General features: G+C 38.7%; 1 protein-coding gene across 1 annotated transcript; it reads left to right on the top strand.

Annotated features, from left to right (window-relative positions):
- The first annotated feature begins 849 nt into the window (after positions 1-849).
- On the top strand, positions 850-14,027 carry gprc6a (G protein-coupled receptor, class C, group 6, member A). The gene is made up of 6 exons (XM_077721457.1): positions 850-1,124; positions 3,586-3,874; positions 6,296-7,087; positions 8,010-8,225; positions 8,582-8,705; positions 11,705-14,027. Exons 1-6 carry the CDS (start codon positions 925-927, stop codon positions 12,832-12,834), a joined length of 2,751 nt encoding a protein of 916 aa, XP_077577583.1. The 5' UTR covers positions 850-924; the 3' UTR covers positions 12,835-14,027.
- The last annotated feature ends 583 nt before the right edge of the window (positions 14,028-14,610 follow it).

Below are 14,610 nucleotides of genomic sequence, written 5' to 3'. Positions count from 1 at the left end.
TTGTGCCCTGTGATTAGCTGGCCACCAATTCAGGGTTTCCCCGGCCTCTGGCCCAAAGTCAGCTAGGATAGGCTCCAGCATCGCCCACGACCCTAGTGAAGATAATTCCATTCAGAAAATGTCATGAGATGAGACTAAATAAATTACTGCATTCTCACTTAAATGTCAAATTTTTCCTTTTGGAAGTGAATATGAAGAGAAAATGTGTACAGGATATGACTCCTATATCCCTCCCTATATATTATGCAAATGCTTATTAAAGACTAAATTGTAAGTTGTGTGCATGTTAGCCTTTTTCTTCCAACCATTTCCCCATGTGAGCAAAAGTACAGAACATTTGACTAATAGGTGTGGTTTTGTGGCTCAATTTCATTATTTCATTAGATATGCAAATCATTATTGGTCTTGAAAGTCTACGTGGGACACAGCATCGTGACCTAGTAGAGATCATGTCTGGCTGACAAATGGAACATTTCAGGTTTGATTCTTGGCTCGGAGCCATCATCATTGGTACAGTTACTATTTTCCAGTCTTTATATAACTGTTCAAAATGTAATCCTTTTTGTCTGTATTTAAGCATGTGCCTACAAAGTATCAGATATGGCAAGATTTCAAACACTAAATAAAGTATGACTGTTAATTCTGTGTAGAACGTATGCCAGCGTGCCCTCTAATCGTCTGAAAACAAATGTTTATGCACAACAAGAAATATATTGGCAAAACGTTGAGTCACCCGGCTGTCACGTGTGCGTGGGCAGGGCCTACCGAAAGAAATTTAGAATCAAGATCCGTGAATGACAATGTATGAAGGCGTGTTTTTTTTTTTTTTTTGCAAAGCCAAGTTGATTAAAAGGAAATGTGTCACTTTGCATCAGGAAAAGAGGTGTAGAGGATCACTGAAAGAGGGAGGGAAACAGCACAAACATGGCACGGGCTGCATCTGGCTTGTATTTCTATGTCATTCTATTTTATAGCATTTTGGGGAAAGGTGCCTCGGAAAATGATACAAAAGAACAAGGAGTTACGGCCTCGGGTGATATCATCATAGGAGGATTGTTCCCCATTCATTTGGGTGTTGAAAAAAATGATAGTTCCTTTGCTCCCCAACCGCATAGATGTTTTTGGTAAGTCCAATTTTAGTTTTATTTATAAATGTATAACAACAATTTTCACTTCCCATCCTTATTTTATCGTATATTATTGTGTGTGTGTGTGTGTGTGTGTGTGTGTGTGTGTGTGTGTGTGTGTGTGTGTGTGTGTGTGTGTGTGTGTGTGTGTGTGTTTTAGTAAGGTGACTTTTAAAATAACTGGGATATAGTGCAAGAATGCAATCAAATATTTAGTCTGTCTGGTTGGTAACATTTAGAAACTCGAAATGCAGCCAAAAACAATAAAACTGTTCCATATATGTTGAATATAAAATGAAATAGGCGCCGGCCTCACAGTAGGAGACTGAGGTTCAAATCCAAGTTGGTCCACCTGTGTGGAGTTTGCACATTCTCCTGCGTGAGTTTTCTCCGGGTACTCCAGTTCCCTCCCATTTTTCAAAGACATACATTGTAGGCTGATTGGGCACTCTAAATTGCCCCTAAGTATGAGTGTCAGTGTGAATGGTTGTCTCCTTGTGCCTTGCTGGTCTTGGCTGGTCACCAATTCAGGGTACCCTCCGCCTCTGGCCCAAAGTCAGGTGGGATAGGCTCCAGCACCCCCCGCAACTCTATTTAGGATAAAGCGGTTCAGAAAATGAGATGTGATGAGTCTATTCTAGTGGAAAATTTGTTCTAGTGGAATTTTTTTGTAGTAGCAATCTGTCGGTTAATATTTCAAACAAAAGATATTTCAGTTCTTGGCAGGAGCATATAAAAAACAATGGGAATGTCACGTATCGCGATATATCACCATATGTGTTACGATCCCGTCGCGATCGACGGTGAGGGGGGGGGGGGGGGGGTCAAACCCTAAGGTGCGGAGACGCCGATGGAAAAGGGGTGGTCGACCGAGTATCTTGGAGCAACTGGAACAGTGAGGTCGGCCGAGTATCCTGGGACGACTGGAACAGCGAGGTCGGCCGAGTAACTTCGGGCACTTGGACAGGCGTGGTCGGCCGAGTAACTTCGGGCACTTGGAACGGCGAGGTCGGCCGAGTATCTTGGACAGACGAGGTCGGGCGAGGAGCTTGGACGGGCGAGGTCGGGCGAGGAGCTTGGACGGACGAGGTCGGGCGAGGAGCTTGGACGGACGAGGTCGGGCGAGGAGCTTGGACGGACGAGGTCGGGCGAGTAGCTTGGACGGACGAGGTCGGGCGAGGAGCTTGGACGGACGAGGTCGGGCGAGGAGCTTGGACGGACGAGGAGCTTGGACAGTGGTTTGAGTGTCCAGACACTCCTTTTGCTTCGCTCCACGGCGTGGCGCTCGGCGCCTCCTCTGGGAGGATTGCACAGCACCCCCGCCTTCACGTTGTGGCCCATAATAGGTGGCCAGCCCACTATGAAATTGCTGGTCAGGGTATTCGGAGTAGGAATTGTCGGGGAAAAAATAGGGGTACTCCTCCTCCGGTGGAGGGTCTCGGGGTCCGAATTGGTCGAATAATTCACTATCGGATTCCGAAACACCAGCGAAAAAATCAATTTCCTCACTGACGTCCTCCTCTCCAGAATCTTCGGGCTCCCTCCATTGTGAACCAAATCCGATGGTTATAGGCATAAGATAACTTGGGCGATTTCTGGTGGTTGTACCCACCTGGGCATCATGATTAAACTGTTTGGGCTTCCCAGTGCGACGGGCATAGCGGTAGGGGGGGGGGGGGGGCGTACGAGTTAAATGCGTATCTAACTCTCCTACCAGCTGAGACTCATCTCCTGCAATGATGTGCCTGAGAGCCCCACACCACGGTGTGTTCATTATAAAACTCCTAAAAGATTCTGAGGGGGTTCTTATACACTCCAAGCAGTCCGGTGTCTTCGAGGTGGATGGTTGGCGTCGCCGAGCGCGTCGGCGCGAGCGTGGGTGGCGCTCCGCTGGGTCCATGGTGGTCGGATCGTACTGTTTGTTCCCCTGAGTTTCTACGTTTGTCATGCCGTTCTCTTAACGCCCCGCCACGCGGCATTTTCATTTTTGAATTAGTAAGTTTTCAAGCCAAGTTGTTTATGTTAAGTTGCCAAGTTTTTATGTTACGTTTTTCCGTTAATTAAACCAAACAACAAATGCTACGCAACTGCCTCCCCTTTTCCATCGGCGTCTCCGCACCTGGGTTCACCTTCCCCCCCGATCGCGTCGCATTACGCGACGGGATCGTAACAATATGGATATGTTGCCACACCTCTATTTTGCTGCATCATAATACATTACCATAACCCTTTACCGTCATGGACAGCGATAGATATTAAATACATTTAATTGGGAGGGCTAGTCGGATTCATTTATTTTCCACTTTGCTTATCCTCACAAGAGTCACGGGGGTGCTTAAGCCTATGGCTGTCAATGAAAGCAAATGAGTTCATGTTGCCTTGAAGAACATTGCATTAGAATAAGTCTGCTCAAGCACAGTACATTGCATTGTAATAGTACAACTTTCTGGGCACGCAGGTTATCATTTCCAGGCTTGGCAAAATCTCTGGCGATGATCAACGCTATTGAGAGTGTGAATAAATCACCTTTATTGACCGATCTTAACATCACTCTGGGCTACTGGATCCAAGATTCGTGCACAGATATCAGTACAGGTCTGAGAGCAACAGTTGCCTTCACAGAGCGTGCAACGTGTGCAACAGGACAAGTCGCATGCGATCCGCCAATTGTCACCATCCTGGGGGCGGCCTTTTCCGAAATGTCCATTGTGACTGCCAGACAACTCGCCCTCGACATGATTCCCCAAGTAAGTTTTAAGTTTTTGTCCGGGAGAGTGAACCATTGTATTTTTTTCTTTCCACCTATTCTACAATTAACATTTTATATTGGAGACTTATTGTTTTTTTGTGATGCTTTTCCAGACTTTCACTGAAAGCCCATTCATGTATTTGGCTATTTATTTTCTGTGGTAGCTGAGTTTCACTCGCCTCGCCTGACTTTGGTGCGGGCTGGTGTGGGCTCGATTCTCTTTGGCGGCACTATGATTGTGAGTGCGGCTGGGTTTGTCTCTCTGAAGTTGCAGGCTTGAGTCTGCAGAATAACAGTTCATTTTTTTTTTTAAAAACTCATTTTTAAACATCAACAATTTTTTGTTCTGACAATGTGTTTTTGTTAAACATAGTGTATGATGGACCTCAGTATTATTCTGATAAGGTAAATTAATAAAATTAAAATTAATAGAAACTAATACAAACAGGTTAAAGTCCCAAGTAAGACTGATTTTTTTTCTTCCTTTCCCATAGTTTGTTATGGCATGGAAACTGGTTATCGCGTCGACCTCACAGTTCTGGGGTCCTGGGTTCGAACCCAGGTTTGTCCTCCTTTGTTGAGTTTGCACGTCCCTGCGTGGTTTTCTCCGGGTACTCCGGTTTTCTTCCAAATTCCAAAAAGATGCATGGTAGGCTAGTGGCACACTCTAAATTGCCCAAAGGTATGAGTGTGATCATGGTTGTCTGTCTTCTCTTGCTCTGCGATTTGCTGGCCACCAATTCAGCGAGTCCCTTGCCTTGTGCCCAAAGTTACCTGGGATAGGCTCCAGCACCTCTGCGATGCTTGTGAGGATAAGCGGTTCAGAAAATGAATGAATGAAAAAGGTAACCACTCACTGGACAGTAGTAAATTTTAAAATTTAGTAATTGGTTGATCTTCATTTGCTAGTAATAACAGAAAGGAAATTTACATTCAGTTGCAGTTCAATTATGCACAACAATCACACTCAATGTAAAACCGTTCCTTTTTGCAACAACACTGCTGCTGAGCAAGATTTCTGGTGTGAATAGCTCTATAAAGATCAAGCAACAGTGTTTCCATTATGACGAGGACAAAACTTAACTGTTGAACTTGTAGAATGCTGAGAGAGGTTACAAAAAGTACATATAAAAACATTTAGCCCTGTTCCAACGGATCCGACTTTCAAACTATGATCTGGTTTCTGCAAAAGCAAACAACGCATGACTGCAATCAACTGATTCCCGTTGTAAGACTCAAATTTTGTGAAAAGGTGTCACTGCGGCTCTTTGTGAAATAGTTTGGATTACCCTGCTTTAACACGAGAGTGACGCAAGTGATGTTGCAACTAGGTCATATTTTTTTAGATGGATTCAATCACTAGGCAGCCCGGTGGATGAGTGGTTATCATGTCAGCCTCACAACTCTAGGGTCCTGGGTTCTAATCCAGGTTGGTCCACCTGTGTAGTGTTTGCATGTTCTCCGGTTTTCTTTCACAATCTGAAAAACATGCATGGTAGGATAATTGGACACTCTTAATTGCTTGATATGGTGTGCCCTGTCTCTGGGTCAGCTGAGATAGGTGTGAGCACCCCCCCACAACCCTAAAGAGGATAAAGCGGTTCAGAAAATGAAATGAGAACAACGGGCTACCTTTCCTTCATTATAAGCAGACTGTTTATTACAGGGAGTCTTTGGGTTATGATGTCCTTATGACCAAAGTTGTTAATTTTTTTAATAGTACAGCTCCAAATCTTCTAGGTACAGTCAAAAGGAGAGAAATATTGACACACTTCTCTTAGGATATTCTGTGTTCAGACAAAAGTTAATTGGTGTAACAAAAATGCCTCGCATCAAATTTAGTTTCGCTGTGACACAGACCGTGCAATTTTGTTGTCATAAAGACCTTGTGTCACCTAGAGTCAAAGTCAAACAACGTCTGGATCACGTACCATTAAAAAAAGAACCGCAATGAAATGAATCAGGATCCATGTACGCTATATGTTTTATTGTTGATGTGTTGATTGATTGATTTTTTTTCTGGGCTGACTCTAAACGCATCCCAATTCTGACAGGTGTGACAGAGGGAGGTTGGCGAGTTGCCTTTTTATGGTGTCAGCTACGGCCTACAGTAGTCATGTTCCCTGCGTTTGCTTTCACATGAACCATTGAAAACCTTACTCTCCAACCACCTTTCAACAATAATTGTGAATACAGCATCTTGTTAAGTACTTTGGTGTAAATTTTGGCTTTAAGAGTAAAGTCCAATTTACACATTACATCGTCATTGTTGGACCGTAACTTGGTCGTAATTCGGGGATTTCCTGTCTTGTCATGTAGATTAAGATCTGACCCGCATTTTATGCAAACCACTGTAGATATTATGTACATGTCCAACCTGTTTATTTTCTGATGATAATAATGTACTTTGTGTCCTCAGATCAGTTATTCATCAACAGCTGTCATTCTAAGTGACAAGCAACGTTTTCCGAGCTTCCTGAGGACGGTTCCCAATGATAAGCACCAGACGGCTGCCATGGTCAGGTTAATACAACTCCATGGCTGGAATTGGGTGGGAATAGTAATCTCCGACGGTGACTATGGTCGCTCAGCGCTTGAGAACTTTGCAAATCAAGCATCTGAAAATGGAATCTGCATAGCATTCAAATGCATCCTTCCACACAGTGTGTCAAGCAAGGCTTTAAAGCCTGCTGCGGTTGTGGCCGCCAAAACCATCTCTCAAAATGACAAGGCACAGGTAATTGTGTCCTTTTCCAAGACACCTCACATGCAAGCCATTTTCAACGAATTGAGGAAAGAGGTGCTGAGAAAAGGGAAGAGCATAAAGGATATGAGAAGAGTGTGGTTGGCCAGTGACAGCTGGTCCACCTCTGGCAACATACAAGGAAACCTAAACCTCGAGGACATAGGACAGGTTGTGGGTTTCAACTTTAAAACTGGAAACCTGACATCCTTCAATGGCTACCTGGATAGACTGCAAGCAACTGGATACAACAGCTCATGGAACAACACTTTTCTTGAAAAGCTCTTCATGCAGGTGAATGAAAGCAAGAGTCAGCTGGCATCTGAAGTCGTGAAAACCATCAAAAGAGAAATGAACCCAGCCACAGTTTTTAGTGTCGAATTGGCCGTGACTGCCACCGCTCAAGCTGTAGCCTCTCTCTGCAGGAGCAGAGATTGCAAAAGCCCTGGCAAAATGCAACCCTGGGAGGTAAAGTCAATCAATCAAAATTGCTCAACATCTACAAAAACCTGCACACTTGTGAAGGCAGAAATAAAAACAGATAGTGGGCAATTAACTGCTGGGTAAATGCATGGAGAAACAGGAAACAGATTCCTCAAAAATCAGTACAAAGAAATTCAGAGTAGCATTGTTAAGTGAAGGCAATAGTCAAAAGTGTGTTAAGAGATTAATATACTTCAAATTCATCAAAGAAAAAGTAAGAAAATGGATTAGCTGTTGCTGAATCAAGAAAAAATATTTCCCTAGGGTTTCTTTTGTATTTTCTTTTGTATTTGTTTTAAGCTGCCTTTTAAATATGCATGTTGTCAAGTTAGAAATGCGAAGATCTGATGCTCTACTAGATAACAGTGTACAGAGCAGTGATTCACATAAAGAATATGTACTTTCATTTTTTATTGTCCCATGCGATTGTATTATGTCTCACGACAACAAAAAAAGTATTATGCGAGTGATAGCCTCTTAAAAAATATGACTGGAATTTTCCGATCCAACTTTAAAGAGCAACTGTTAGAAAATGGAATGGCTGGACAATTACCGATAACGCAAAAATATCGTTGGGGGGTTGAGAAGGATGGAAAACCATGATTATGATAAAAAAGCAGTTATCTTTTTTTCCTTTTTTTAACAAAAGGCAGAAACTTAAAACTTAAATTAATTAATTTTGGGGGAAATTAATTTTGTTATTTAAATTCAAAGTTGTCCTTTTATTGCAAGTTTATCCCTGCGTAAACACAATGTATTCTCATTTGCTACTTCAATCTCGCAACATGAATTTTTTTCATTAGCAATATTCTGACTGTGTGGTTCTCCGTAAATACGGTATCATAGAGATATGCAAAATAAATACTAGACCAAATTACAATTAAAATCTTTGAATAATTTTCTACAGGTATTGGAAGCTCTTCGGCTCCATCAATTTGATTTTCATGGAAAGAATTATAGCTTTGGCAGCCAGGGAGACATCAACCAAGGTTACGACATCACCATTTGGAGATCAATTGAAGGGAACATTGACGTTCGTGACATCGTGGCTGAATACCACCCACAGAACAACAGCTTCACCCAAACAAACAGCAACTCCATCGGTCATTTTCAAGACCTGCAAGTATGGCCTCGTCCTATAAACCACCATTATGTATAAACAAACACACAGTGAATGCATGCTGAATATATTAGAGTTCATTAAATCTTGGCCAGTTAATTAGAAAATTAAAGCTAAACTGCGGAAAAGTATCTTTTCACAAATAAAGTCCGTGTTAATAGATTTTTTTAAACAATTTAAAAATTAAAACTTTTTTACCTAGGTCTACATTGTCTTCTGTGTCTGTCTTGCTACTGCAACCAAGGAAGTTTACAGAATATGGGATGAAATAAAGTTCTAATCGAATCTAATTGAGCCGAAACTGCAAATATAGAGACCAGTGCACAATAGAAACTTTTCTTGATTTTTCTTTCCCACAGCACATCATCTCTCAATGCTCCGATAGCTGCACGCCTGGAATGTCCAAGAAAACAACTGAAGGTCAACACACTTGTTGTTATGAGTGCATTAACTGCACGGAAAATTACTACACTAACAAAACAGGCAAGTTAATTAGACTTAGATGACATTTTGTGTAGAGAAAAAATGATATCACACTTTCCATTGCCACACCTTCGAATTAATTCAAACTAGACACATACCTGATTAGTGTCGCTCAACTTGTCACACGCTAGTCAAGGGTTTAATTAAACCTTTAAAAGACCAAATATGGCAGAGTATGCGAGCTAAACAAAGAAAGAAAAAAATAGGACTATGGAAATAAAGTCATAACATAATATTAAGATGTAAGTTTTAATACTGAGGAAAAGGTTGTAATATGTAACAATAGTGCTTTAAAATATCATGACTTTAATCTTGCAAATGTTTTATTTCTAAATATTATGTTTTTGTGAAACTTCATTTTTATCTCCTCATATGTCTTTATAGTCTTATATTAAGGCAAATTACTATTTTCGGTCATTTGAAAAACCTAATATTATTAATTGACACAATGTTTATAAAAAATGTAAATTTAAAAATATAAAAATGTATAGAAACTGAATAGGCATTTCGGATGGAGAGTGGTTAGTACATCCGCCTCATTGTTCTGAAATGGAGGGTTGGATCTCGGTGGGTTTCGACTTTTCCTATCGAGTTTGCACGTTCTCCACTGGCCTGCGTTGGTTTTCTCCATGCACTCCAGTTTCCTCCCACATCCCAAAAACATGCAGGGCAGGTTGATCACTTTACGTTGCCTCTAGGTATGAGTGTGAGCGTGGATGGTCTTCCATCTCCTTGTGCTTTGTGATTGGCTGGACACCAATTCGAGGTTTCCCCCACCTTCTGCCTGTAGTTGGCTGGGATAGGCTCCAGCGCCCTCCGCAACCCTTAAACAGTTATGAAATTGAATGAAAGAAAAAACTATAACATGCTGGTTACTGCCCAAAGTAACACCTTGTAGCAGGGGTAGGGAACCTATGGCTCGCAAGCCAAATATGGCTCTTTGGATGGGTGCATATGGGTCTACGCTAACCTGTAAGCTAAAATGTGGAACCCGGTGAGTCTAGAACGTAACAAGAAGTGTTTATTGCCACGCCAATGTGGCGCCGACACTAGCTCTAGGGCTGTTTTAATCTTATTGTTATAATCTGGGGGCTCTCTATCAATTTTTATGTTTCGTGCCAGTAACAACCTTCCTCGGTTTGTTTATTTATTTATATATATATATATATATATATATATATATATATATATATATATATATATATATATATATATATATATATATATATATATATATATATATATATATATATATATATATATATATATATATATATATATATATATATATATATATATATATATATATATATATATATATATATATATATATATATATATATATATATATATATATATATATATATATATATATATATATATATATATATATATATATATATATATATATATATATATATATATATATATATATATATATATATATATATATATATATATATATATATATATATATATATATATATATATATATATATATATATATATATATATATATATGTGTATATGTGTGTGTATATATAATATATATATATATATATATATATATATATATATATGTGTATATATGTGTGTGTATATATAATATATATATATATATGTGTGTATATATGTGTGTGTATATATAATATATATATATATATATATATATATATATATATATATATATATATATATATGTGTATATGTGTGTGTATATATATATATATATATATATATATATATATATATATATATATATATATATATATATATATATATATATATATATATATATATATATATATATATATATATATATATATATATATATATATATATATATATATATATATATATATATATATATATATATATATATATATATATATATATATATATATATATATATATATATATATATATATATATATATATATATATATATATATATATATATATATATATATATATATATATATATATATATATATATATATATATATATATATATATATATATATATATATATATATATATATATATATATATATATAAGTAAAATTGTGGCTGAGGGCTAATTTCCATTTCTTTAGTTTAGTTCACTCCAAAGGCAGTATATTTGACAAATGAAACGCAATAAACATTCAATAAATGTGTAAGATGTGTGAAATGTAGTTCTTACATATATACATTATTATTTATTATTTGTTTAAGCATTGCTACAATAATTTATATTTGATCTATTCAGCAGGGTTGCCCAGCCAATTCCACAAGTGCACGCAGCTTTTAATTTTAACCAGTTGTTTTGGGCATCCATTTAATTTTTTTTCTGTTTTTTAGTTTGAATAAAAATTAAAGGTTTCAGGAGTACACGTTTTTTGATAGTCTAAATTCTAAAACAATTAAAAGACGTGCTGCGTATTTAACAATGCCCAAATATTCTTCCTGTCACATAACGTGCTCAAATTAGCAGCATAAACAACTTAAAATATTAACTTGAACTTGGTACTCCATTGACACAAAAAAATGTGAAATATATATATTCAAATTATATTGGGCTATTTGCTGAAGGAAATTGTAAGATTAGCTTATATTAACCTGAAATGCCCTGTAACAACTTACCTTACCTATCAGTCACGAGTGACACGACCTAACGTGGGAAATATGCAGGATGGCTAATTAACTACACATGCAATAAGTGTTCATGTAGAAAAATGTTCACCGAAACAGTTTTGTGATTATTATCATTAACAAAAACTACACTGATTTTACCTTATTCACATGACATTTTCTTACCAGTCTGGTATCTCACAGGTGTAATTAGTTGATTGGAGTCAGGTGATACATTTTTCGGCAGAAATGTCATCGCTTAAACTGTTTGTGCCGAATGGTTTGGAACGAAAATCTGCACCCGCTAATGCCTATTGTGGAACCAGTCGGGCACCTGTGATATGAAGAAAATGCTCTAATTCATTGTGTCTTCTTCACTCTTTCAGATATGGACCTATGTATGAGCTGTGATAAAGAAACAGAGTGGTCTCCTCGGGGAAGCTCCATCTGCTTTCCCAAAACTCTTGTTTACTTCAAGTGGCAAGACCGCTTTGCCCTAGTCCTCTTGACGGTGTCTGCTCTAGGGATCCTGCTGGTTCTGATGGTGTCGGCACTATTTTTTTATTACCGAGAGACTCCCGTGGTGAAGGCGGCCGGAGGACCCCTCAGCCAGGTTATCCTGTTCTCATTGGTATTCAGTTTCATCAGCGCCGTGCTGTTTGTAGGCAAGCCCAACTCGCTCCAGTGTAAAGCACGGCAAGTGCTCTTTGGCATCAGCTTTACTGTGTGTGTATCCTGTATCCTTGTCAAATCCCTTAAGATTCTCCTGGCGTTCCAGTTGAATATTGACATGCAGGGTGCTCTCCAAAAAGTCTACCAGTCCTACTTGATTGTCCTGGCGTGCGTAGGATTGCAGGTTATCATTTGCATTTGCTGGCTTGTCCTGAAAAGCCCTTATAAATACCTTATTTTGTTGCCGCGAACTCTCCTAGAGGACTGTCACGAAGGCTCCTATGTAGGCTTTGGTGTGATGCTCGGCTATATAGCACTTTTAGCTTTTGTTTGCTTCATCTGTGCCTTTGTGGGGCGTAAATTGCCAGAGCGGTACAACGATGCAAAATATATTACTTTCAGCATGTTGCTTTACCTCACTTCCTGGTTGATCTTTATCCCCATCTACATTACAACATCTGGAGTCTATCTTCCAGCTGTGGAAATGGTGGTAATTCTCATCTCCAACTATGGTATCGTATGCTGTCATTTTCTCCCCAAGTGCTATGTAATCCTATTTAAGAAAGCTAAAAATACCGTCACTGCTTTCAGGAAAAATCTGTATGAGTATAATGTCAAAAGTGCTGATTCATATTCAGTAAGTGGAAGTTCAATCACAGAGAAACAGATCAACATTCAGAGAAAGGACAGTGGCCATTCCCCACCCTCTTCACCCGAAAAGAACTTTGTCAAACTTGATGTGGAGAAATACTACAGTAACGGAGACAGTTTCAACGTTTCGTACAGAAAAAAAAACAAATCCATCCAACGATCCAATACCCACAGAAGAACCATCAGTTTTTAGGCTTAACCCGACTAAAGACTCTCCTTGTTAGCTATCAACGAAGGTGAATAGTCCTTAAAAAAACACCTTTTGGGCCAACGGCTGTTTGATTGGGGTAAAATAGTTTTCCCAGGTGCCCCTTGTTGATTAAGCTGTGACAAAAAATGGATGAATTATATTCAAAGGCCTAGTAAAACAATGCAAATAAAGAATTCATATCAACAAGGAAACATCATATGTCTCTCACATTGACAGCTGAAGGAATTTAACAACGATTGACAATTAGGAATGAGGACGTGCTAACTATATTTTGTGCCAATACCATCCCGATATAAACATTTCCAATAAATGTGGGTGGCTATGTTGGCTTCGCCTGTTTTTAAAGGTTTGTGTTATCGCCTGCCGTACCTGGTTAACAAATCCTACATGTCTTATGGGTAAAGAACTAGATATTATTTTTTTAACTGTAAATGCATTATATACAAGTCCTCGATTTCCTGAGGCCCATACAAGAGAAGGGGTCTATTAACCAAGTGGATCCTCTTTTTATGAGATTAATTACTTCCAGAAATTGTTTTGTAATTTCAATTATTTGCATGGAAAGAAACTATCAAGTCAATTTTAAAATACAATATAGGATGGTATTGTTTATGTTTCGCGGAACATTGAATTTTTGACACTTGACTCGCAACTTGAATTTTTTTCATATGCAAACAGGTTCCCATTGAGATGAAAATGAATATTTCATATGGAGAGACATAAAGGTTCCCCTGTATATGCACTGTTTTTTTTGCTGATTTAAATGTGTTGTTTCTCTGTATTAAATGCCATTCATGTTAATTATACAAAGGTTCATTCTTTATAGCACATAGCGATCACAGGGTAACCTAATTCATTGTATGTTTTGGTTCAAACTTATGCAAAATATTTCTCCACACTTATCCAGGTGGGAAAGGTATGAGAACAACCGTATTTTGCTGTTGAGTATACCCGAGTATATTAAATGATGTTTTGCTTTTTTGAGCCTCCCGTTTGTGTGCCATTTAATATACCCATGCTAATTAATATAGCTGGGTATATTAAATGGTGGGGGGGGGGGGATATTGAACAGTAAAATACGGTACCTTTACATTTGTAATTAAATGTATTGAAATTTGTAATTTGAGTATTTTATATCCTTGTCTGTAACAAAATTACAAAAAAAATACAAAGGATTCCTTTAATCAAATATTTGTGCTGTATTTATGTTTGAGGGCGTCCATTCAGTTCATTTCTATTAGATAAACATGACAACTATGAATGTCAGACCTGCCAAATTTGACCAGGAGCTCACTTTCTGGCAAGTGGTTTAATCACTTTTATCGACTTTAATCTGTCATGTTCACCTGATGCTCTGCAGATAGAAAGTTTTTTGTAGGTTATTGGGAAATTCCCACAGATCAGATTGAAAACAATGAATTGATTCATTGGTTGTCTGATGCTGGAGAAACAACATAAATAGCCTCAGGTGCGGCATGTCATCCAGTGTCACGCAAGATGAAAAACCCCAACTGCAAACCTGTCAGTCTGGTTGTGCGATAAAGACACTGCAGGTGTTGTTGTTGTTAGGCCACCCAGGCGCCTAGGGGTTACCCTCAGCCGCGCTAGAGCTGCCACTGGAACGCAAATTAGTTCATCCGGGGGGTAGCCAGAGGTGTAGGGCAGTCGAATATCTCCGGCTGGATGAAAAACGTAGGGTGCCACGTTCCTGGTTGGCAGCTCTGGGTGGTATTTGTTGGATTAGAAGGCCGTGACGGG

The sequence above is a fragment of the Stigmatopora nigra genome, chromosome 7 (genome assembly GCF_051989575.1).
Source record: "Stigmatopora nigra isolate UIUO_SnigA chromosome 7, RoL_Snig_1.1, whole genome shotgun sequence".
Taxonomy (NCBI): Eukaryota; Metazoa; Chordata; class Actinopteri; order Syngnathiformes; family Syngnathidae; genus Stigmatopora; species Stigmatopora nigra.
This window is presented reverse-complemented; position numbering and strand designations above follow the sequence as displayed.